General features: G+C 35.7%; 2 protein-coding genes and 1 long non-coding RNA gene across 3 annotated transcripts; all 3 read right to left on the bottom strand.

Moving 5' to 3' along the window:
- Positions 1–854: 854 nt before the first annotated feature.
- Positions 855–25,602, bottom strand: LOC122230200. The gene is made up of 3 exons (XR_006207339.1): positions 25,401–25,602; positions 19,931–20,059; positions 855–1,039 (listed from the first exon to the last, which is right to left on the bottom strand). It is a non-coding gene; the product is annotated as an uncharacterized LOC122230200 (long non-coding RNA).
- LOC122230199 (keratin-associated protein 19-8-like) lies at positions 2,385–2,576 on the bottom strand. The gene has a single exon (XM_042955927.1). The coding sequence runs from the start codon at positions 2,574–2,576 to the stop codon at positions 2,385–2,387; it is 192 nt and encodes a 63-aa protein (XP_042811861.1).
- Positions 6,856–7,047, bottom strand: LOC122230198 (keratin-associated protein 19-4-like). The gene has a single exon (XM_042955926.1). The coding sequence runs from the start codon at positions 7,045–7,047 to the stop codon at positions 6,856–6,858; it is 192 nt and encodes a 63-aa protein (XP_042811860.1).
- Positions 25,603–27,235: the final 1,633 nt, after the last annotated feature.

Here is a 27,235-nt window from a genome sequence, read left to right as displayed (position 1 = left end):
TTCTTCCATTGGTCAAGTTATAGCTTTTATTTGGAAGGTAAGGGCACTTCTGTTATAAATTCAAAATGTATTTCCTTCACTCAAAAATATTAATGAAACCATGAAATAAGATATAAGAATATATGATAATGTATTTGGCTAGGAGTGTCATACACAGTGTTTCTCAATCTAATAGTACAGATGACTGTCTTCACTGTTAGCCCTAGAGGGCATGTTTAAAGACTGTTACCTGATCAAGTGTGAAATAACAGAGTCATATAGCTGTATCTCATTTGCTTTGTACATGAAGAGTCTACAACACCCAGACTGGAGCAACTAAAAAGCTAGGTTATAACTGATGGCTGAGCAAACTTATCTTTAGGTAGACTGAATAAGTCTGTGCCTTTTGAAGGAAGACTTCCATCTCTTGAGAGAGAGAGACAGAGAGATGTATATAGATATAGGTGAAATCTAGATAAAACTAACACTGAAATTAAGAGTGTTAATTCTCTAAATCATAACCACAATATGTTGTAGAAATGGTGATTCTACCTAAGAAAGGTAATCCTTCTGCATATGCCATCAATGCAGCTGTACTCATGGAAGCTCAGAGGACACTGTGACACCTGAACTCAGAAGACCTTGACCTTGGTCCTGATTTGGTCACTAGAGCCTACATAATTCTACAGAAGCCAGTTACTTTTCTGAGGGGTGTGTGTGTGTGTGTGTGTGTGTGTGTGTGTGTGTTTCTTTTTTTACTTGAAAGATAAGTTGCATGACCCTGCTGTCATTTAATGTCTTGATTTTGGCAACTTTATGACACTACTATTTGACTGAATCAAACATATTTGACCAATTTTGACACATTTAAACAAAATATCTTAATTTTATATTGTTCCCCGAACACATCATTTGATTTTAGGAAAAAACATTGGTATTTCCTTATAGCTTCTTCTTAATTCATCAGTAAAATGTCTCTCTTCCTGCCCATTTTCATCAGGGACAATTCAGATTCATAAGAAGGCTCTGTGGATTCAGCTGTGTTGAGCATCAGCTTGAGCTGAAAAATAAATTCGTTCAAAATTATGTCTGGTTGTTTGTTTCCCTTATTGGATTGAAAAAAATCTTTTTTTTAAATTTTTTTAATGTTTTATTTATTTTTGAGACAGAGAGAGACAAAGCATGAGCAGGGGAGGGACAGAGAGAGAGGGAGACACAGAATCCGAAGCAGGCTCCAGGCTCTGAGCTGTCAGCACATAGCCCGAGGCGAGGCCCGAACTCAGGAACCGTGAGATCAAGACCTGAGCCAAACTCAGTCTCTTAACCGACTGAGCCACCCAGGTGCCCCTGGATTGAAACAATTCTTATGTCTGGTCATGAAGATGCAATGAGAATATAGGAAAGCTAACTAAAAATTTTAGTTAACATATTTTGAGTTAAATGACCTCACAGGAAAAACCTTGCCCAATTCATTACTGAGGTATAGATATCAGCTCCTTGATGCAAATGTCAAATGATATAATGTGCAAAATAATACGACACACGGGGTGAAATCGTTCAAAATACAAAAATTCTTGGAAAGGTGGTTTACTTTCATAATGAGCCTAGTGATATGGTTTGATCTATTATCATTTGATTATGCTTAAAATAAAACAACCAATAAATTTCTAAATAAATGGAATTATTATGCATTGTACTAAATTGAAAAATGTGAGTTGAATAACCTAAAACACATATATTTGATAAATAGATATGATGCTGTTACTGACTTAAATCTAAATATTATCAAAGTAAAAGCAAGAGATTGAAAAATATTAAATTGTTAACCTTTTGCGACATTTTTTTTCATTTTGGTCTAGAATTGTTAGTTTTTAAATTTAGCTGCATCCATGTTTGTGAAGTATATGAAAAAAAAATTTTTTTATTCTAAGCCAAGCTTCCCTCATTGACAATTTAGTGCAACTGTCCTTTCAGTCAGTCCCCTCTGAATCTTAGAGATTCTCAATGTGTACAGCAGGTAAAATCCAGTTGTCAGGCTCTATCGTTTCACACTTAATCGGGTAACAGTCCACAGTCTACTGACATGTCTTATAGGGCTAAAAATTAAAACAGCACATCGCTTCCACATAACTGAGTTCCATGAACAAAACAAAAACCATATTTTGTTTTCAAATTTAACATTTTATTAGCAGGTGAACAGATAATCCAATGCGTTATAAGAGCAAAACAGAAGAAGATTCTAGAGTTATGTTGAAGATGTAGGCATTAATTGAAAAATTCAAAATTCTGAGAAGCCAAGTACTTTCGTGCAAATAATCCCATCGTGATATTGGAAGTTCATATACTGAACATCAATTTGGGGAAGTCCCTTATAATTTCAGATGTTGATTTACTGGCACAGTCGTTTAGTAGAAGCCAGAGAACCCATATCCTCCATAACACAGTGGGAGGCAGCAGCCGTATCTGTGGCTTCTCCAGCTCCAGCCACAGCCCAGTCCAGGGAAACTTCCACATCCCCAGCCACAACCATAGCCTGGGCCCCCAAAGCCTCCGTAGCCGTAGCCCAGGCCTCCATAGTAGTTGCTGTGATGGCTCATGGTGTCGCGGGTGATGAGTTGTTTCTCTGTTCAATAGAAGATCTTGAGTGTGAATTTCAGCATGCGTAGAGCGATACTTACACGCCCTGAGCAGACCAGGTGATAAAAACACATGCTACCTAGTTTTGTGTCATTCTGTGTGTTACCTGTCTGACACGATCCTGACATGAAGAGGCCCTCGAACTCATCAAAGTGTTTGAGCTTGCATTGCTATGTAGTCATGGTGCCCCTTAAACATACTGCATCCTTTTTATGAGAAAGGATCGCTGCACTTTCAAAGTCTGAACATCCCAGGCTAAATAAAATTCCTCATAACCAGGCATATTGCATAACACAGTTGCTAGTGTTGTGTTTTAAAATTAAGGATTGCATCATCTCTGGCTTTCCTTGAATTGTCGTTCTTCACTTATAATTAAATGAAAGAAATTGGTTAAATTCAATTCGGCACAATTTATTATATCCTTTTAAAGGCACCTAATACCTCATGGTAAAGTTTTTTTTCAAAGCCAAAGAAGAGAAACATTTGAAAGCCTGGGAGTATCCGTTCACCTGCTGTGAACATCAGTAGAGAAGTTCAGGAAAAAAAAAAAGTTGAAAGAGAGTCGTCTTCGTTCTATTATTTTATAACATGGAACATCATACAAAATATTCTCTTTTTTGATTTTGCATACTAGCTTAGAAAATCAGTATTTGGGTTAACAACATGAAGTAATATTATTCAAATGTTAAAGGCAAATCAGAGTAATCAAAATGTATTTCATAAGCAGCATTAAAAAAATAAATTCAAAATTCCTTCTTTTCACATCCCGAGCCCCTTTCTTGCATATCATCTACCCAAAAATATAGATTACATCTGCCTCTCTGCCTCATAGACACCTTTTCCTCCCTTTCCACTAATCTATTATTTACCCTCTTATTCAATCAATTTTCCAGTATCACTTGCCTCAGTTCCTCTCAATTCCCGCTAAGTTCTGAGCAGTGAAATAAGGAAACATATACAATTTATCTTAGACTTCCCTCCATTTTTATCCAATTTTTACCTAAATTCTTCTATATATATCTTCACTCTTACTATAATAGTTTTGTCCTTGTATTCTCTTTGTGTGTTTATTTTTTTTCTATTTCAGAAAACAGCTAACTTGTATCTGCTAAGATATGAAATGCTTATTAAGATCTTAGATGCTGAGAAAAAAATGCCTAATTCTCCATGAAATTCAGTAAGAGGCTGTTAACACTTAGAAGGTCTTCAGGGGCGCCTGGGTGGCTCAGTCGGTTGAGCAACCGACTTTGGCTCAGGTCTTGATCTCATGGTTCCTGAGTTCGGGCCCCACATCGGGCTCTGGGCTGACAGCTCAGAGCCTGGAGCCTGCTTCAGATTCTGTGTCTCCCTCTCTCTCTGCCCCTCCCCCCTACACACTCAGTCTCTCTCTGCCTCTCAAAAATAAAGAAAACTAATAAAAAAAATTTTTTAAAAAAGAAGGTCTTCAGAATCTCCAAAAATATAGGTATAAAAAGACAGAGTGGAGAAAGCATGAAGCGAAGCAAAAAGTCCTTCAGCTTACTTGGAGAACTGAATCACCTATGTGCAAGGCTGATTCAAATCCTGGTTGAGTCCTGCCAGATACGCTCTTCAACTGAGCATCTAAATTCTTTTTCACCTTTCATGGCATCAAATGCACTGTTCAGCTTTTGTGGAGCTTATAAGCAATTATCAGATGATGCATTTTCCCAGCTGGACTTGTTGACTGCTGTGCAAATACTAGCAGGAAGTAGAAAATCAATGAGGAAGAGTCAAATGGATGAATGCACTCTAGGGTTCTTATAGGTAAGGATCATGCCTTCCACAGACATGGGTATCTCTATGAATGTATCTGAGGATTTAAAGGAAGAACCGGCTCAAATAGTTTTCTTAGTTTAGAGAAGCTCATAAGCCATCATTTCATTTGCTTTTTGTTGTTGTTGTTTAAAGCATATTGTAAAATACCCAAATCTTAACTGTACAAATTAGTGATATTTTGCTTTAATTCACAGACTACCTAGATCGATTACACCCAAGCTGCCCAGATTTTCTCTTGACCCACCAGTTAGTATTCCTGCCTAGAAGTTTGCCTGTTTTGGATGTCATATGAATGAAATCATAAAGTATACCAGCACTTTTCTCCCCTGAAATACTTTGTACATCACTGTCTCTGTGAGATAGATGCATCTTTGTTGTTGCATGTAACGTTAGTTTTGTTGTTTTCATTGCTACAAAGTAGCCCATTGTATAACTAGAGCACAATTTATTTACTATTTTGCTCTGGTAAATCTATATTTGAGTAGTTTCTCTTCCTTCCTTCCTCCCTTCCTCCCTTCCTTCCTTCCTTCCTTCTTTCCTTCCCTCCTTCCCTCCCTCCTTTCTTTCTTTCTTTCTTTCTTTCTTTCTTTCTTTCTTTCTTTCATATGAATCAAGTCTCTATGTACCTTCTAATAGAGACCTTTTTTGTAGACCTAAGCATTCCTTTACTTTGGGTATACACAGGAAACACGTTGCCAATTTATACTATATATATTTAGCTTCAGTAGATTCTGCCCAAGATTTTCCAATACAGTTGCTAAATTTACTGTACCACCAGCAATCTATGACAGTCCCAGATTTTCCACATCCTTACCCACATTGACCGTTTCAGAGTCTTAATCTGATCATCCTTAGGGTCCATAGTGTTATCTGAATATTAGTTTAAATTGGTTTTGCTTGATCAATAATGACACTGGGAATTTAACATATCTTTACAAGCCGCTTAGATATCCTTTCTTTTGAAATGCCTGTTCAGTATTTTGTCCATTTTTAACTGGGCTTATTTCATATTAATCAATTAATCAATATTTGATAATTGATTAGTGGGAACTCTTTACATTTTGGGGTAGTGGCATTTTATCAAACTTACACATTAAAATTATTTTCACCTGGTTTGTGGCTTGCATTTTTCTAGTTTACATTCTGTTTATAAAAGAACACAATGTTGTAATATAACGATGTCTAATTTAGTCATCTTTTTCTTTTATGTCCAATGCTTTGGGTTCCAATTACATTTTTTACTACATCACACATTGTTATTTAATTCTTTCTGTCTGCCTTCTTCAGAACTTGTTCCGTTTTCATTGATCATTCTAAACACGAAAAACAGTCAATAACTTGAATATCTCATTCTCATTAAGTCAAGCTGAGGTTATAAAATTACAAATAAATCAGACAGGTTTCAGTGTGTCAGACTTTGCCCATTTGACCCTGCCAGATGTGCATCAGTTGTGTGATGTGTTGTTCCCAACATAAGCAATAGCTTTTCCCTGGAAATAAAGATGTGCTGGAGAATTTCCCTAACTCCACCACAGACCCATAAAGGCAGTCATTTCAAATTCTAATAATATAATATTATACTAGGAATGTCAAATACCTGCTCCAAGCCATGGTATGGATTTTTCTTCTTTAGAACTACAGAAGGCCTTTGGTCAAATTCTGGAGAATTACTATTAACCATTAAGAAAATAGAATAGTTCTTGAACCCTGTCACGCTAAGTAGCATAGTCATCCAGTGGAGTCACCAAGCTATTACTTTCTCTGATCTGGCCAATCTAAAGCTAATATAATATGACTGGGTTGACTAAAAGGTTAGGTCTTACCATCTGAATCTGACTGAACAAATGTACTTTTGTGTTTAGCAAACAAGTCTGAGTCTTTCAAAATCCATCCTTAATATCGGAAATAGCATTTGAACTTGACACTGCTTGCTAGTTAATTTTTTTCAGATCCAGATAAACCAGAAATTAATGGGTTCAAGATTCTAAATCAAAACTAACACCACTGAGCAAAATTAGGTGGCTATTGTGGAAAGCGGATTAATCCTCATAGACTCTGTGTTTATATTGCTATGATCATTGCAGGGACCGATAACCAGGAGTTTAGGACTGTTTCTCTGAAAGGACACAAGAAGAGAAGCATGCTGTGAAAGGGAAAATCAGAATTGAGTTAAATAAATAAATAAGATAAGCCATAGCTTCCATTTTAAGTGAGGATAATTTATTGCAAAGGAAACAGGGAAATTCCACAGTTACAAAAGTGAAAATAGGGGGCACCTGGAGCCATGAAGCAGGGAAAGAGAAGATGATAATTATTCCTAGACTCTAAGATGCTAAATCCGTTGATCTTGGCTTGGTCCCAGCTGATACTGTTTGGTTCGAATTTTGGTTGATTTGAGTTATGAACCTGTAGCCTCAGATGTTCGAATTCCAGGGCAGGGTCTCAGTAGAAGCTAGAGAACCCATATCCGCTGTAGCACAGTGGGCGGCAGGAGCCATGTCTGAGGCCTCCCCAGCCCCAGCCACAGCCCAGTCTGCGGAAGCTGCCACATCCCCAGCCAGAGCCCCAGCCCAGGCCACCGAAGCCTCCACAGCCGCAGCCCAGGCCTCCATAGTAGTTGCCGTAGTATCTCATGGTGTCAAGGGTGTTGAGTTGGGTTTGCTATTCAAGGCAAGATCCTGAGTGTGAATGTCAGCATGGATGGAGGGAGGCTTATATACCTTGGTCAGAGCATGTGATAAATCACGTGTGTACCCTCCTTTTGTGTCATTTTTCTAATTACCTCCCTGACAACAATGTATTCATTCATTGTCCCCTGACACAGGGAGAGGCCCTAACACTCAATTAAAATGTTTGAGATCGCTTTGGTGCCTCGTCAGGGTGGCCTCTAAATGTTATTGCATCACTTTATCAAATTATGTTCCATACTTTAGACATACGTAATTTTATTTGTCAATTATACCTCCAGAAAGCTGGCACAAGAAGTTATGGGATCACTTCATATGAAGGAATGAAGTATCTTCAACAGCAGGATATATCAGACTCCAAATAGAATTCTTCATAGGTAGCATGCCAATCATATTTCATGGCGTTGTGTTTTTCATTGAAATATTTCTTCATGTCTGGTTTTCTTTAGATTGCTATGCTTCATCTCCAAATTACATCAAAGAAATGGGTCAAATTCAAAGCTCTACAATCTATCATATTCTTTCAAAGCATCTTATTCCTCAGTCTAAAAAAGTGAGGTATTTATCTCTTTCAGTGCTGAGGAATGTAAACATTTGAGAGCCAAGAACAATCAGTCTGACTGTTGTAATACCGGTAAGGAATTCTAGAAAAATAAAATAAATAAAGGATCTACTTTTTTTTCTGTAAGTTTTAGAACGCTGGCCATCACTGCTGACCTACTTTATAGTTCTCACATTTGAAAACTAAAAACCGTTTTTGCTTGCTACAATTGATGAATCAATATCGATATATAATCATTAACTAAAATGCATAGTTTAAATTTCATTCTTTGTGTTGTACAGTTCCATGGGCTTTGGCAAGCGTGGGATAAAATTGTTCAGAAACCGAAGGCAAAACACGGTAATCAAAAATTTATTTCAGAGTAGCTTTAAAAGCTGATTAAAAGTTATCCTCCCAAATCCTAACCCTCTTCTCTTAGACATCTCTCCAAATTGCCTCCCAAAATACAGATTATATCTCCTCTCTATTTTTACATTCACTGTTTCCTCCCATTGACTCGCCCATATATCTAATATACAATCTCCTTTTTTTAATTAATGCACTATTTTTAGTGCAGTTTTAAGTTTACAGAAATATTGAGCATGAAGTACAGAGTTTCTACAGTCTCCACACATTTCCCCCTATTATGAAACATCTTGAATTAGTATGGCGTGTTAATTACACTTAGTGAACCAATATTGGTATGTTATTATTAACTGAAATTTAAAGTCTAGGTTAGGGATCACTCCTTGTGTTACACTATGCATGTCATGTCGCCACTGGTCCCATGCGGTAATTTCACTGCCTTAGCAATCCTCTGTGCCCCACCTATTTCTCCCTCCCTCCCCCAGACTCTTGCTGCCACTAATCTTGTTGTCTTCATAGCTTTTCCTTTGCCAGAATGTCATTGTTGGAGTCATATAGTATGTAGCTTTTTCACATGGACTTCCTTCACTTAGCAATAAGCTTTTATGATTCCTCCATACCCTTGTGGTTTGAAAGCTCATTTCTTTTTATCACTGGATAATATTCCATATTGTCTGGAGGTACCACAATTTGTTTATCTCTTCCTCTACTGAGGGAGTGTTGATTGCTTTCAAGTTTGGGCAATTAAGAATAAAACTTCTATACACATTTTTGTTCAGGTCGTTTTGTGTGAACATAAGTTTTCAACTCATGTGGGTGAAGACGGGGAGAGTTAGTGCTGGATCTTATGCATAAGACTCTGTTTAGCTTTGTACAAAACTGCTAGACGGTCTTCCAAAGTGGCTGTACCATTTTGCATTTGATCAGCAATAAATGAGAGTTCCCATTTCTCCACAACCATGCCAGCATTTTGTTGTCCGTGTTTTGAATCTTAGCCATTCTAATAGGTATGTTACAACCTCTTTTAGAATATCATCCAGGTTCTGTCCCCCGTTAACCATTAGGCTACAGTAGCTGCACAATATTGCAAAGTATGTAAAATTTCTCTTTGCCACCCATCAATTTTCATTCAGTCTATAGTCAGTCCCTTCTCTTCCTTCCTTTTGTATCTTTACTTTCAAAATAACAGTTTTCCATTTATGTGCCTTTTGCCTATTGTGTGTGTGTGTGTGTGTGTGTGTGTGTGTATGTGTGTGTGTGTGTTTTCTTCTCAGGAAATACCATACTACACTCTACTAAGATGTCAAATGTATGTTGCTAAGATTTCACTATTTAAAAGATAATCCAAATCAAAGGGCTCAGTCAAATTCAATAAGATAACATTATACATGGGCAATGTCTTCAGAATCTCCAAAATGTAGATATAATGTTAAAGGATAAAAGGTAGAAGAAAGAAAATTGTGAGCAAAAGTTCCTTCTGTGGTGCCCTTAATTTTAGGCTTTGTCTTTAAGTTCTTGAGAATTTTATATGTCCTCAAATATAGTGCTCAGGTTTTCCTCATTTTATACGTAATTTTCAAATAATGCAATTTCCCAACTGGATTTGATTATGTCTCTTTAACATCTACTATGTAATAACAATTAAAAAGCAGGGGTGCCTGGGTGGCTCAGTTGGTTAAGCGTCTAGCTTTGGCTGAAGTCATGATCTCACGGTCCATGAGTTTGAGCCCCGAGTCAGGTTCTGTGCTGACAGCTCAAAACCTGGAGCCTGCTTTGGATTCTGTGTCTCCGTTTCTCTCTCTGCCCCTTCCCTACTCTCTTTCTCTCTCTCAAAAATAAATACATGTTAAAATATTAACAAAAAATAATAATAAAAGTAAATAAATAAGTAAATGTTGGAAGAATGAATGAATTCTAAGGTCTGTAAAAATAAACACCATGTTTCTTACACGTATGGGTAACAACTCTCTGACTGCATCTTAACAATAGGGATTTAAAATAGGAATAAGTTCTGGGGCGCCTGAGTGGCTCAGTTGGTTAAGGGTCTGACTTCGGCTCGGGTCATGATCTCACAGTTCATGAGTTCAAGCCCCGCGTCAGGTTCTGTGCTGACAACTCAGAGCCTGGAGCCTGCTTCAGAATCCATCTCTCTCTGTCTCTCTCTGCTTGTCCCCCGCTCACCCTCTGTCTCTCTCTCAAAAATAAATAAGTACTAAAAAATTTGAGAAAAAAATAAAATAAAATAGGAATAATTTCAAACGGCATTCTGTCTTTAGAGCAATGTATAACCATCCTTTCATTTGCATTGTTTTTCAAGCCTAATAATGAATTATAAATTATATACAAATTTAGGCATAAAATCTAATGAATCCTTGGGGCACCTGGGTGGTTCAGTCGGTTAAACATCCAACTCTTGATTTCAGTTCAGGTCATGATCTCACAACATTCGTGAGTTGGAGTCCCGAATCAGGCTCTGCCCTGACAGGGTGGAGCTTGGTATTCTCTCTCTCCCTCTCTCTGCCCCTCCCCTGCTCTCTCTCTTTCTCTCTGTCTCCCTCTCTCTCTCAAAAATAAATAAACACTTAAAAATTTTGATGAATTATTGCAAATGTGCATACACTTCCTATATCAAGCATACCTTAATGCCTAAAATGTTTCTATTATTACTTTTTGGTCAATATCACACTATAAAAATAACCATCCTTCTAGATTTTGACGACAGCTTCAGTAGATCTTATCAATAATTTCCCAAAACTGTTGTTAGGTTTACAATCACACCAGCAATGTAAGATTTTTCAGTCGCTTTACATCTTTGGCAATACTTGTCAAGCTATTTAATTTGATCGTTCTTGTGGGCATGTAATAATATCTGAGTATTGTTTTAATTTGTTTTTTTGATCTGACAATTAATAATATTGGGTGCCATTACGTATGCTTTTTGATCATTTAGATATCCTCTTTTGTGAAGTGTCTGTTCAAGTATTTTCTTCATTTTTAGTTCAGTTTATAATATTTTAGTGTTGACTTGTAAGAGCTCTTTGTAGACTTGAATACTGACATCTTGTCAGATCTATGTTCTGGAATATTTTCTTCCTGTATATACCTTATTTTTTTAACTTTAACATGATGTCTATATATAAAGGGAATTTCTTAACGTAATGGGTATGGTATGTTAACTTTTTTAAATGTTTATTTATTTTGAGAGAGAGGTTGTGTGAGCGGGGGAAGGGGCAGAGAGAGAGGGAGAGAGAGAATCCAAGCAGGCTCCGTGCGGTCAGTGCAGAGACAGATGCAGGGATCCGTCTCACAAACCACGAGATCATGACCTAAGCCAAAGTTGAGAGTTGGATGCTTAACCAGCTGAGCCACCCAGGAGCCCCTAATGCATTAATTTTTAAAAATCTTATGTTTTATGCGTTTTCTTGTCTTAATTAAGAACGTTTTGGCTGCCTCACACTTATTCTTTAATTCCTTTGCTCTCTTCAGAATTTGTTCCATTTTTATTGTTCATCCTAAAGTAAAAGACAGTTGTAATTTGAATATTTCATTCTCATGAAGTCATTGGAAGCCATAACAACACAAATAAATCAAACAAGCTTAATGCTGTCACACTCTGCCTATTGGATCAGATAGCTCTCTCAGTTGTGCAGCTGATGATCCTGTGATGGATTTCTTCTGGACCAAGTGACAGCTTTCCCTGGAAGGAAATGTGTTCTAAAGTTTTTCTCTTAATTCTAACACAAATCAATGCAATCTAACAATAAGAGGTATGCTAATATGCAAAAGCTGCATTATACTAAGAGAGTTAGTTTCTCTGATTAGTTATTGATTTTTTTCTTTAGCTATATAAAGTTTTTTTCAGACTATGATATGATTATCCAGTTAGGGGGGAAATAGTTTCACATGAAATTATGTTTCACTCAGTGAAACTAAAGCATGCAGTCCTCCAATGGTGACCCTAAAATATATTTACCTTGATCTATACACAGTGACGCTCCAACACATCTCCTGAATTCACTGAAAGGATACAATCTGGCTGAGCAAATTCATCCATATATTCAGTAAACAAGTCTGAGATTTTCAAATGCATTATAATAAGTTTTTTAAGGAGAGTTTGGATTTTGCCCTATTACTAGTTGTTTTTACTTTGATACAGCTAAATTAGAAACTGATAGTTCAATCATATGATATTTGTGTTTCTGTGCCTGATTTATTTTGCTTAACATAATACAGTCTAGTTCCATCCACATGGCTGCAAATGGCAAGATTCCATTCCTTTTGACGGCTGAGTAATATTCCTTTGTATTTATATACTGCATTTTCTTTATCCTTTCATCAGTCAATGGACATCTGGGCCCTGATTTCACTCGTAAGTGGAATTTAAGAAACAAAATAGATGGACATAGGAGAAGGGAAGGAAAAATAAAAATGGCAAAACAGAGAGGGAAGTAAACCATAAGAGACTCTTAAACACAGAGAACAAACTGAGGGTTGCTGGAGGAGAAGTGGGTGGGGGGTTGGGCTAAATGGGTGATGGGCATTAAGGAGGACACTTGTTGGGATGAGCATTGGGTGTCATATGCAAGGGATGAACCACTGCGTTCTACTCCTAAAACCAATACGACACCGTATGTTAACTAACTTGAATTTAAATAAATAAATTTTAAAAAAGAGAAATTGGTAGTTCAAGATTCTACATCAGAAATTTACAAATCAAAATAAATGGGTGTGGTCAATCAGCTGTGATAATTAAGCTCTTTAAAGATGCATGACCAGAACAAGATGCTTTATTTGAGAGCCCTCGGGAAGGGAAGTATGCGATCTATGTGAGAGTAGGCACGGCAAAGTAGACTGCCTGGTGTCCAGTGACATTTGTTCTAGTCTTAGGTTCTATTTCTTATGCCATTCTTGATCCTTAGCAATCCATTTCACTTCTTGGAGTCCTTTCCCATCCAAGATGGCATTACGGTGAGCTTTTTAGGGATCCTACCAGCTTTAAAAATCTACTGGTTTTATTGAATTTGGTTAACTCAAACAAGGATATTCACTTTTTTTTACTACCTATATATATAAAATTGGAGAGGGGGGAGAGAAATGATGATATTATTATGTCTTTTTCATAGGCAAGTATTTATTTGAATTACTAACAAGAAATGTCTCACTCTTCGAAGGTCAACGTTAAAAGACACTTGCTATAATGCATAAAGTTGAGGTCGGTCACAGCTTTACTACAGATTACTTTACAAGTGATGACAGTGATTTTTAAGTTTCCATGATGAATAACAAAATATTTCAAGGTGCAGAAAATATTGAAGAATAATACCTTGTCCCACCATGGAGGACCATGAGGAAAATAAGATAGAGCTCCACAAAAAAATGTTTATTTTCACTGTATATTTAAAGATATATTTTATTCTATCACTGTTTTTTTTCTTATAACTAAAAGGGCTAAATAAAAATAAGTTAAACTAAACAAAAAACTAGTTATTTTTCACATCGGCCTTACTTTAGCCATGAAAATATGTAAAGTTAATAGTTCAGTACTAAGTTTAAGTACCAGTGTTGTCTAACTAAAAGCTTTGGATAAGATGTGGTGTAGTGTTACAAGGAAAAAATCCTTGTTTCAACTGAGTATTATGGTTTGCACATATCTATCTAGCCATATCTAGCCATATGGGTAAAAGATGTATTATATATATAAGATATATAATACATATATTATATATCTTATATATATATTACATATATACATATATTACATATATTATATATATATAATATATCTTATAACTTGGGCTTTTCATGAAGTACTTTATTTCTTCATTGTCAATTGTGTGCAGTTACAAATAATCACCTTGATATTTTGAGCTCCATGTATTCTGTTTTAACTTAGGATAATTTATTGCAAAAGGAATAGAAAAATCCCACAGTTATGAAAGCACAAATAAAGGCCAGCAGGAGGCATGAAAGAGACCATTACAAAATAATAAACATTCCTAACATCATAGATGCTAAATGTTTTTGATCTTGGGTAAGTCCTAGATGATCTTGTTTGGTTTGGTGATTGTAGTCAAATTTGGATAGTCCTTCTATGGCCTCAGATGGTGGGCTCCGGGGCCAGGATTTTAGTAGAAACCAGACAATCCGTATCCTCTGTAGCTTGATGCGGGGCAGCAGCCATATCTGTAGCCTCCCCTGGCTACATCCCCAGCCACAGCCACAGCCCAGCCCACTGAAGCCCTCACAGCGGCAGCCCAGGCCTCCATAGTAGCTCATGGCACCAGGGACGGTAAATTTGGTTTGTTGTTCAAGGCAAGATCCCGAGTGTGAATGTCGGCGTACCTAAAGGGGTGCTTATATACTCTGAGCAGAACATACGAAAAATCACACGTGTAACCTTCCTTTGTGTCTTGCTGTGTACTATCTATAATATTATAGCTCACAATTCTTCCATCCCCTGACACACAGAGAGGCCCTGATTCTCATTAAAATACTTCCGCTTACTTAGCTTCTCATTTAGAATGTCCTTGAGCCTTGCTGTTTTGCTTTTATGGGAAGAAATGGCTGACTCCTCAAAATTTGTACATTCCCAACCCCAAATTGAATTACTTATCACCAGGTGCATTACATCATTCACATTTGATGTCATCCCTTTCGTAATTAAACATTTTGTCTGTTCTGTCATCTCCCAGATGGATGTATCCATCTTCAACTAAGTTCAGGGATATTTGTTCAATTTACGGCTGTTAAATCAATATTTTTCAAAAAGCAAATTTATTTATCAAGGCAAGCACTGAAGAAAGAGCCTCTGTACGGAAAACATTTTTAAAAAGAAGGTACATGTGGATTTTTAGCATTTTAATTATAATAATCTTTATAATATTTTTGGCTTTGAGCACTAGTTTCAGAACCTTTTGCTTGCAAAACATGGAACAATTAATTTCAGAAACTGAGGGCACAAAGTCCACCTCAAGTGCAGGCTTATCAGAGTAGAAGTTTAATTTCCATTTCAAATCCTAAAAATCCCCTCCATAATTGATGCTTTTCAAAGCCTTACTAAAACTGTAGATTGCCTCTGCCTCTATGTTTTTGCACACACCAATCTCTTCCTTTCATTACCCTACTTTAGTAATTCATATATGATCTTTATTGCCCTTCTCATTTTAGCTTTTATTCTTCTTCCCTTCCTCTCAAAACCTACTAGGAACTACCAGTTAAAATCTTAAAGTTTACTATATTTCCCCCCCACCCCAGGCTTATATTGGCTTAGTCTAGTAAATAGTTCTTTTCATGTCCTTTTCACATCCTCCGTAATATCTTTCCCTTTGTTTATATGTCTATTATCTTTTTTTTTATTTTTTTAAGTTTATTTATCCTGAGAGAGAGAGAATGAACAGGGAAGGGAAAGAAAGAGGGAGAGAGCATCCGAAGCAGGCTCCAGTCCGTCAGTGAGGAGCCCAACATGAAGCTTGATCTCACCAACCATGAGATCATGACCTGAGCTGAAACTAAGAGTCAGAAGCTTAACCAACTGAGCCACCCAGATGCCCTGTATAAGTCTATTCTTTACCCATTTATTCTCAGGTAATGTCTAACTACTTTGTACTACCTTGTAAATTTCTCATTAAGGTCTCATTTAAAAAATTAAAAAAAAAAATACAATAACTCAGGGCCTTCTGCATGCTAAAAGAGGATTTTAAGAATGAAGCTATCTTCAAAGTTTTCAAAGTGAAGGCACAGTGGTGAAATGAAACAGAATACACTTAACTAATCTCCATGTAGCTCCTGTCTCTTGATTTTTTTTAATGTTTTTTAATTTATTTTTGAGACAGAGAGAGACAGAGGATGAGTGGGGGAGGGAGAGAGGGAGAGGGAGACACAGAATCTGAAGCAGGCTCCAGGCCCTGAGCTGTCAGCACAGAGCCCGACTCGGGGTTTGAACTCACGGAGTGTGAGATCATGCCCTGAGCTGAAGTCGGACGCTTAACTGACTGAGCCACCCAGGTGCCCCTCCTGTCTCTTGATTTGGGTCAGTAATATTTTTAATTTACATGATTTTGAATAAGTGGTTGAATTTTTATGACATTCCAAGTATTTTATCAAAGGTGAATTTCCACAAATGAGTGTTTCAGCCCTAAACAGCAGAATAGGGAATTAAACACTATTTATAGAACTCAGGAAGAAATTGTAAGTAAATTATAAGAAATTGATAAGTAACTATCATGGTTACCACAATCTGTGCAACTCTCTGACTACACCTTAGCAAGCTACCTTTTGAAGGCCAAAATATGGTTCAATATGTCATAGCCCAACATATCCCATGTCTCTTTTTTCCAAACATTGTTCCATTGTTTCTTATCCTAAACTAGAAACAGTTGATAAGCTGAATTTTTCATTCTAAGTCTTTTCAAATACACGGCATCACAAATAACTCAGACTGGATTAAATATATTACGTTGTGTCCATATAACTCAGCCACATCACGCGAAAGTGATTAATGGCTAATTTTTGTTCATTTGGATTTGAAAGAGATGTATCCACCTAAGATAAAACACTAAACAAGATATAAATGAAAAACCTCACTAGTCAAATAAATAAAAGAAGTTTCAAGGAATAAAATGTGATAGTTTTACACAAGACCAATTTTACCGCTAATAAGCAGCAGGATATTGACACTCAAATATTGTAGTATTAGTATATTATATTAATTAATATTATATTTGTCTTGTTTTTTTACTAAGTGAAAAAAATAATAAAAACAAAAGTATCCATTGGAAAATGAAGAATATATATTCCTTTGTAGAAGTATTGATTTATGTTCAGTTGTTAGACACAATGTAGACGATTTTTTCTTCTTTTCACTTTTAGGAAGTTTCCTTTGAAATGGATGTTAAATAACACTATAATAATGGGTAGGAAAGAATGAAATGCATTTTCCCTTGGGATAAATAATAGTCTTTACATATATATAAAGGAAACTTTTGTTATAAATTCCAAAGGTTGTCCTGTAACTGAGACACAAATCAATAAAATATGAAAATGTAGGTCACAGAAATATAGTATATGTCACATAGATTTTTTTTCTCATTTTCATTATAATGATAATTATTTTTCTTTGTAACTTTGGAACACCTTCCTCAGGCTGTAAAGGTACTGACCTGTGTGAGAATAGAATCGTTTCAAATGAAATTTAGTTATATGTGTAAAAATTCTGTAAAGACATGACTAAAATGTATCTCCAACATCCTCTCCTGTGAAAGTACAACATTTGACAGGACAAGTGATAGGAGCTGGCTGATTTTATTTTTTTTCTCTCTTCAAGTTGCATAAACAAATCCAAATCTTTCTAATAAAAAGCCACGATCTTGAGAAATGAGTTTTAACACTGTTCATTCTTCATTTGCCTTGCAGTACAACCAAATTAGAAATTGAGAAGTCAATTATACACAATGAAATAAAATTTCCACAATAAAAATGTAAAAGAAAACACAATAAGAGGTAGTTAATCTAACAGAGGGAGCTATTTCCCACAAACTCAGTTATAAAATTGAAAATTGTAGCTGTTCATAGGGCAAGAAGTTTCCAGATGGTATTCAAATTTGTAAAAATACAATGAAAGTGAGTCAGCATGATGGGGCAGATCACCAGGATTCAGTGAACTGGTTTGTGATCTTGGTTCTGACAATTGTGGTATTGGTGACTCTAGGTTTCACTTAACCATCTGGAGTTTGGGCACCTGAACTATAAGGGGCAGCACAACATCTTTCAGTCTATGTCAGCTCTCACTTCTGCAGTGGCCCTTGTATTATTGGAGGTCACCAACTCAAACAGTAATAAAAGCTTTACTTTGTTCCATTACCTGAATATGCCATTCAAATTTGAAAAGGTAATATATTTCTATTACCTCTTTTATATACTCTATTATGTAAAATACCAACAATAAAATTCTTGCTTTTGGTGAGTGGTTATTGATTGGAAATCCACTTTTCAATCTTTTGGGGGCGCCTGGGCGGTTCAGTTGATTAAGCATTCGATTTTTGATTTTGGCTGAAGTCAGGGGATTCATTCAGCTCTACGTCATGCTCCACATTCCACAACATGGAATGTGAGTGGGATTTCTCTCCCTCTCTCTCTCTGCTCCTCCCCACCCCTCAAAATAAAATAAATAAATAAAATAAAAATAAAAATAAAAATAAAATAAACCCCTCAAAATAAATATGAATAAATAAATAAATAAATAAATAAACATTTAAAAAAATCCTTTGGATGAGTGATGGCTCTAATCAAGTAAAGCTACAGAGTAATTTATTTTCTGGCTGTATATAGGTGTTTGCGTTTCATATACAGTTGCAAAAGGCTTTAATGCCATGATAATGATGATGGCAAAAGTAGAAAAGAGTATCATTGCATGCTACAGAGGAACAGTGAGATAATAAAAATCTAAACCAATTAATATGCTTGATTCTACATATATTTTAATTAACTTATTTGAAATAGATTTATAAAATAACTGTTTATAAAATAACTTTTCATGAGAATGTCAAGTAGGGGAAATAGAGAAAAATACTATATATGATCAAGAAATTCATTTAAAACAAACGCTTTTCTTGCCTAGAAGTTCAGAGAAATATTTTGATCTATCACTCTTCTTTTCTTACCATAAAAAGCTAAATAAGGACAAATTTTCAAAGAAGGATAAATTTATTTATTTTGGACTGCATTGATAAATGGAATTGTACAAAATGCTAAACAATATAAATTCTTTTTTATTTATTACAATAAATACATAGTTCAAAATTGTTAGACTTGATTTTTTATTCTTATTGAATTTAAATCTAAGCATTATCTAATTAAAATAAAAAAAAAAATCAATGGATATTTGAGAACTTATTCATTTCAGTCTAAATTGAATGTTCTTTTTATATGTCTGTGAAATATTTAATACAAAAGAAAGTACATTGAAACCTTTGAAAGTTGTGTAGTCTCTACGCTTAGTTACATGTATAATTGAAAATAAAGAATTAAACAAAAGCTGCATTTATGTTTCAAATTAAGAGACTTTATTAAAGAAATCAAGGAGACAGAGACAAATTTGTGTAATTACAAATGTACTGAAAACTTTAGGTGCTAATTATTTTGAATAAATGGACCCATGCAGTCTTCATTGATCCAGAGGTTGAAATCAGATTCAGCAAGTCCGCTCATGGAACAATATATAGACTCATGAAGAAGAATTTTAATAGAATCCAGAGAATCCATATCCCTCTAGCACAATGGGCAGTAGCAGACATATCTGTCGCCTCCCCAGCCACCGCCACAGCCCAGATCTCCAGAGTAGCTGCCATAATACCTTATGGTGTCAAGAGTTAAAGGCTTGGTTTGTTCTCGAATGTGTGCTTCTTGACTATGAATCTTCACATCTGCTCAGAGGCTTTTATGCCCTAAATTTTATGGATGTGGTAAATCATCCAAACACACCTCATTTTCCTTCCTCAGAAGAAATTTCATGAAACAAGTATTTTTGGCTCTTTTGTTTAATATGCATGGAATAATCTTCCATCCCGGTAAAAATTTTAAGTTGATCTTTAGCTCAGTTAGCTCAATTCCTTTTATTCAATTATGTTTATAATGAGAAATATTCATTTGCAACTTCAAAGACTATTCCTACATCAGGACTTGCATAAACTCCACCTCATTTAGATTTCTGAGGGTCTCTACAGCTCAGTCAAGTGACTATCTGACAGTTTCATCAAGATGACACTACTCTACCTCATATGCTCTCTATTTTTTCATGGTGCTGACTACCTGTTATTATTTGGGCTACACAGGGCACTAATGTTATTCTTAAATCCATGCCCTATTTGAAACTGTAGTCACTAAGACATTAAATACCTAAAAATACTGAGATACAAACAAATTTTACCTGATTTTGTGTGGTTCAGGGCCAACATAGAACCAATTCTGTTGACAGTGTCTCATTAGACATATTCCTTAATTTTTAACACACGATAGTTAAAATCTTGTTGCTTCCTTAAAGAAGGCACTTCCAGACCTGAAAAAGGACAGAGAGAAGAAGAGGAGAGAGAATATAACAAATAATGTTCCTTTTTTCTCTATATTTAATTCTAGTCAAAACTGATGGAGCCTCAGTTTAAATAAATGTCAATAATCCTTTACAATTATGATCTGAAAGAGGTGCAGAAGGCATTCTGGCAATTTAGGTCTTCTTTCTGGGATCCAGGATTATAGTATTATGCTAGAATAAACACATAGCTCTATTGATCTTCTTGTGCAGGAAGTGAGAGGAGAAACAAAAATGTAGACAATGTGAGTCAGAGTGATTTCTCTCAGAGATTAATCTAAGGATATCTTTAACATTGTGTATGTGTTCTTAAAATTTGGATACTCATTTTAACTCCATCACCCCAAATGATGAGAAAATTAAAGAATTATTTGCTAATGGTTTCCACATAATACTAATTGGATATTTGATATTCTACTGCCTAATATCCATGTTTCATTTTTTAAAACCTGTTATTTAATGACTAAGGGCATAGATAAAGTTCTTTTGAGAAGAGATTACCACATAGCTCTAAGATAATTATGATGATTTAAAAAGTCACAAGGGGCACCTGAGTGGCTCAGTTGGTTGGGGGTTGGACTTCGGCTCGGGCCATGATCTCACGGTCCGTGGGTTCGAGCCCCACGTCAGGCTCTGTGCTGACAGCTCAGAGCCTGGAGGCTGCTTCAGATTCTGTGTCTCCCTCTCTCTGCCTGTCCCCTGCTTGCACTCTGTCTCTCTCTGTCAAAAATAAATAAACATTTAAATAAATAAACAAATAAATAGTCACAAAATACTTAATGTCATTGCTTTATTCTATGATTTAATTTTAAATTCTACTGAACTATATTAATATTATAGTTATATGTATATTGACCACTCAATCAAAGCATTAGTGCTGGTTCCACCCCAGGCAGGAATAATTCAGTAGAAAATAAACTAACCTGATTTTCCAAAGACTTTCTCTTTTTTTAATGTTTTTTTTAATTTATTTTTGAGAAACAAGGTGGGGAAGGACAGAGACAGAGGGATATAGAGGATCTGAAGCAGGCTCACACTGCTGTCGAACTCATGAACTACAAGATCATGACCTGAGCCGAAGTCAGAGGTTTAACTGACCGAGCCACCCAGGCGCCCCTCCAAAGGCTTTCTTTATATCAAGACCGAAGTCAAATGCTCTGTACTAATTTCTGTACTGAAATATTCTTGTATTGCATAAAAGTCAACAATTTCTCAAATTAAAAGTTTACTAAAACTGACACGAGAAGAAATAAAAACCTTAATGACTATATCTCTTAAGGAAATAAATTCTGTATTACAAAGGAAAAAAAACCAGACTTCTAACAAAGAAAACTCCAGATTCACATTGTTTTAGTGGTGAATTTCAGCAACTACTCAAATAATGACAACTATTGAAGAAATAATATTAATTTTAGACTAATTCATTCAGGAGATAAATTCAATCTACAAATCTAGGATTCAGTTATATATGAAAATTTAGAAAATAAAGTACAAGAATATGATTAAGAATATCAGAAAAATAAAATACAGGTAATTTAAAGAAAGATGTGAAAGACTTAGTTTTTGATAGTTACAAATTAATGGTAGAAGCAATTACTAAAGATATGTATGTATAGATATAGATATAGATATAGATATAGATATAGATATAGATACACACACATTTAGATATATATAAAATGTTTATGTATGGACAATAGAAAGAATATCTCTGAAATTATATATTAAATAAGATCCTCATTGAAAGTCCAGTATGATGTATACATATTTACAAAAGATTCCAAAGTGTATAAGGAAATCCAAGAAACCTAGAATATCCAATGCAATCTTTAACAAGGAAAAAAAAAGCTTTACATTGACTGATTTTAACACTTATTAAACTCATATAATCAAGGAAGTGTAATATTGGTATGAGGATACACAAGTAAGTCAATGAAAAATGTTAGGGAGTCTGGAATCAGAGGTTTTTTTCCTACAAAGATCCCCCCCCCAAAAAAAAAAAAAAAAAACTTTCATCACATGGTACTGAAATAATGGAATATTTATAGGGAATGAGAAGAAAATGATCTTAATTTCTGCCTCGTATACACAAAAATTAATTCAAATGTATGATAGGACTAAGCATAAAAACTAAAATTTTAAGGCTTCTAGAAGTTTATTTGTTTTGTTTGAAGACATAGAAAGTACTAACTGTAAAAAAAGAAAAAAGAAAAGAAAAGAAAAAAACATTGTGAAGTGAAACACATCAACAGCAAGCCACAGACTGGAAAAAATAGTATAGCTATAGATATACAGCATAGATGATAAAGATAGGTATAGCTATAGAGACAGAGAATAGAAATGATAGAAATAGAGATATCTATCATATGTAAAGATCTCTTACAATTCAAATGTCTAAAGACAAATATACTCCCCACACCTGAGAACATTGAAAGGAAGATATACAAATAGTCAATAAACAAATACATTGTGTGGCATGATTAGTTATCAGAGTTATCAGGGAAACACAAATTAAAAACACAATTATATAACATTACTCACCCACTACATGTGCCAAGGTTAACAGAAAAAAATTGTGTTTTCTTACCCAATAGACTGTGATTTAGGTTAATTGTGATTTACAAAAAATTTAAGCTAATTTAAAAATGTTTCTAACTTTCATTAGTGTGACTTCTAATACAGTTTCCCATATAATGTCTCCATTGGAATTATCATCTTATGGTAAATTCCCAAGAGAGTTTAAGCCTAAGGTTTTGGTACATAGTACCACACTTCAAAAAGTTCTGCTAGCATCCTTAATGTAAAGCAATTTTTAAAAGTGGAAATAGCCAATATTTGCGCGGGCGGGTGGGGGGGGGGAATGTCAGGCTCAAAAAGTTCTGGGTGATAAGCAGATTAAGTAGTCCTTACCCTGCAAATAACTCATGAGGCAGCTAGTAAAAAGACAATGGATAACAGGGTCTGTGTGATAGGATCGTTAGACTTCTTGGTCCAGTGGTTCACTATGAAACTCTCACGCAGCTCCTTGGTATCAATTTCTCTCTGATGATCGAGAATACTGTGAATATAACCAGTGGCGAAGTGGCCAAATAAGTTAAAATTATAACGAAGACTCTTTACAACCAGAATCTTAGCCAAGGGGTTTTAGCACCCAAAATCACTGCCATAAATTAGAGTTTGCTCCAATACAAATGTTTATTAATAATTCAAAAAGCCATCTAAAGCATATTTACCATGTAATAAGCTCCTTCAGTGATCACTGACAAGACCACTTGGGACTGAAAAGTCTGCATTCTGACTCACAGACACAGAAGAGGGAAGAAAAATAACAAGCTGAGAAAGACCAGGAACTTCTCCCTCTCGAGCTAAATCTATATTTGGTTTTCAATGATTTAATAATGGAAATAAATGATATCCTCAGGAAAAGAAGCAGTTGCCTTCATTTGAAATATCATAAAACAAAGGAAAATTATTAAGATAAATGACTAAAGTTAAGACCATATTGTAATGCCACATTAAACACGTTTATTGGAAAATGATTATAGAGATCTCTCCCAGTGTAAAATACACTAAAGAAATTTCAGATGAAAAATGAGTGTCTTGAGAGTGAAAGGAGAAATAAGCGCTGTGGTAAAATATCCAATATTTATAGAATAAGTTTGAATTGCTACTGAACAGCTGTACATACACAGACAGCTCTTAAATCTTATGCCAACAAGTTTGTAAGCCTTCGATTCATCTTCTCTGCCTGACATAAGCTGGAAATAGATTTGGTAAAATTAAACATTTAAGAAGTTGGATTTTGTTGTTGGATCGTTCTGTCAAGTATCTTAGGTAGAAACCAAGTATCCAGCATCTTCCACAAAAAAAATTGGATGACAACATTTATATCCACAACCGCCCTTACCTTGTTTCCAAAAGCCGTCACGTCCAAGGTCATTGCAGCAGCCCTGACCATGGAAGCTGGGGTCAGTTACCTCATTGTGTAGAGTAGATGTTCAAAGACATTTAAACTTCTTCAGTGGTAACTGTGACAAGTCTAAGTATTCTATGTATAACATTTATATCAAAGGACATATGGATGAAAACCTCAGTAATTTGTTTTCTGTTATGGGAAAAGGGGGCCTCACATCTTTTAAAACTAGGATTTCTTGGGGCACCTGGGTGGCTCAGTTAGTTGAGTGTCCGACTTCAGCTCAGGTCATGATCTCACAGTTTGTGAGTTCGAGCCCCACGTCGGGCTCTGTGCTGACAGCTCAGAGCCTGGAACCTGCTTCGGATTCTGTGTCTCCCTCTCTCTCTCCCCCTCCCCTGCTCATGCTCTGTCTCTCTCTGTCTCAAAAATAAATAAAAACATTAAAAAAATTAAAAAAAACAAACAAACTAGGATTTCTTTGGTGGACTGGATCAATCAACATTTTCCAATTAGAGCTATTAGGTTTTGATCATGTTTACCACCTATTCACCTTCAGTATAGATTTTATTTTTTTGTGTGTTTTCGAGGGCTTCCATGTTTTTTAATAATATTATATAGTTCTTTCTAACAAGATATCTTCAGTATATCTCAGAGAGCAGAGCAAGAATACCAGGCTGTTGGTAATACTGAATTTATGTATTGGGGAGAATTAGTGCTTGCCCTATGAATGATGTCATCACTGTGTTTTTAGGGAAAAATACCTAAAGATCCATTTAAATACCCATTTCAAACTCTGTCTCTACCTCTCATCTACCATTGACTTTTTCATGTTTTGTTTTAGATATTTAAGTCATCTATTAGTCATTTGTAAACATCAGCTAAGATCTGTTAACACTATATAGGCTTTATCTTTTTACCCATTGAATGCCTGGCACATAGAGTCTGTGTTCAATATCTTTCTGAGTGAATGTGCCTTCATTTGATTCAATTATATACACAAGTCTCCATCACCATGGTAGTGTATATGGCACTCTTAGAGGCAATGAGTTTCTGCTTTTTACCCAGAAGTTCACTAATGCCCACTTAGAAAAAGTCAAACTTCCTTCCTCTGGCATTGTAAGGATAACGGGTTTTCATCCAAATTCAAGCTGCTGTCCTCTTTCCTACTCATTAAACTTCAAACTGGGAGGCGGGGGGGGGGGGGATCCTGAAAGAATGCTTCCTTGAATCTGCTAAGAGTATATACCAAAAACAGAATCTTTTAATGCCACAATTTTCCATTTACTCTTATTTTACCCAGGAAGAAGAAAGCATCACCTAAACCCCAATGCATTTGGTAAGAGTCTATATTACTATTACTTTTATCTAAAGACATGGAAATGTTAGCACTCTTACCTTGTAGTTCTTTTAAAAGATTAAGTACCATCAGATTAGCAGGTCCAAATATTCCTTGGAGTACCTTGGCTCAGTCATCTGAATGGGTCATGGATAAGGAAGCAATCGTGAGGGGAAAAAAATTCCCACCCTAGAACGGAAGTATTTTTTTTTTCCCTGATCAGATATGTTCTTTACCAGTTTCTCTTTAATCAGTTGGGGGTGGCGGGAGGAGAGGAGAATTTATGATGTCACAAAAGCATGGTTGAAATCAACCACGGAATCCACAGTCTTGCTGGTGATGTTATTGCCAGTCCCAGTTCTTGTAGAAGGTCCCATCAAGGTTATGAAAGCCTTTGATAGAATGCAAGAAGAACATTAGAAAAGCCTTTGGAGTAAAGGATCTGGAGGTCAAGCTTTCTGTTTCTAGAGTCTAGAAACATCAATAGGTTTTTCAGTAGAAGTCAAATCCATATCTCCTCAGGGCAGAGCCAGGACCATAACCTCCATAGCTAGAGCCTAACAACAGATGGAACCAGGGGGGCTTCCACAAGCACAGCCAGAACCAGAATCCAGGCCACTGTTGTCAAAACTCAGGCCTCCACAGCAGCACACGGCGTCAGGCCTTGTGGGTTTGGTTGAAGGTTGTTCAAGTTCCTCTGCATGTGAACGAACACCTGCAGAGAGGCTCATACCCTCCCTCAGCGGTACATGGGGCAAACCGTGCTGATTTACTTCAAGTTTATTCAAAACCAAGACTGTTCTACTATAGAAATCCAATTAAAGTATTCTTTTCTTAATTAGAAAAGACCCAATTAAGGAAGCTTCAATTTTTAATTTGACTTTCCTGCTGAGCTTGCTTTCCACAAAACCTATTGCCCATAATGAGAAGAGTTCATGGGCCCTGCAAAGACAACCTTGACTTAATCCTCCAAGAAGTCAACTCTAGGCCAGGCTTGAAGGCCTCAGGCAGCTCTCTGATGATGTCACCTGTGATAGTGTCTCCTTCAGTTCATTTCGTTGGCCACTTATTTTTCACCAAATTTAGTTGTATACATTATTTCTATCTCTTCACTATTAAGATATTTCTTACCTGTTGCTCACTGAAGTTGCCATACTATAAAAAATTGTTATTAATTTAACATGACAATGATCGTTTAGTAGCACATGTCTTTAAAAACTTTTTTTATGTTTATTTATTTTTGAGAAAGAGAGCGCACAAGCAGAGGAGGGGCAGAGAGAGAGAGAGAGAGACAGAGAATCCAAAGCAGGTTCCGTGCTGTCAGCCTAAAGCCTGACCTGATGCTCGAACTCATGAACCCTGAGATCATGACCTGAGCCAAAGTCAGATGCTCAACTGATTGAGCCACCCAGGCACCCCTAAGAAACATGTATTTAAAAACCTTTTGCCATTCAAATTTTGTAAACTATCTCATGTTAGATTTTACCACTTATCTCCTGAATCATGTTTTAATCTTTTGGTAACACAAAAGTATTTTAAAGGTGAAGATTTTGAGGTTGGCATTTTAGTAGGCAATCAACAAGACCGCTATTTAATATTTGTAATTTATGGTCCAGTAATAGCAAGAAATAATATATTTTCATACTCTTCTGTCAATATCACTTTAATTTCTTATATCAAAAAGTAGTAATAAATAATTAAAATATTTCCACCAAAATCTTTCTTTACATTTGCAAGGCCAAAGAATTTTATATTTTTTTTTTACCAAACGTCTTATTTGGTTATTAAAATGGAAATTGTATTTCATTTATAGTCCATTTACATAGAAATATCCCTTCCTTTCTTTCTCCTTCCTACCCTCTTGCTTTCCACTCTTGCTCCTAACCCCATTCTT

This window comes from Panthera leo, chromosome C2 (genome assembly GCF_018350215.1).
Source record: "Panthera leo isolate Ple1 chromosome C2, P.leo_Ple1_pat1.1, whole genome shotgun sequence".
Lineage (NCBI taxonomy): Eukaryota > Metazoa > Chordata > Mammalia > Carnivora > Felidae > Panthera > Panthera leo.
The sequence above is the reverse complement of the archived record's forward strand: the minus strand, read 5'-3'. Positions and strand labels throughout refer to the sequence as shown.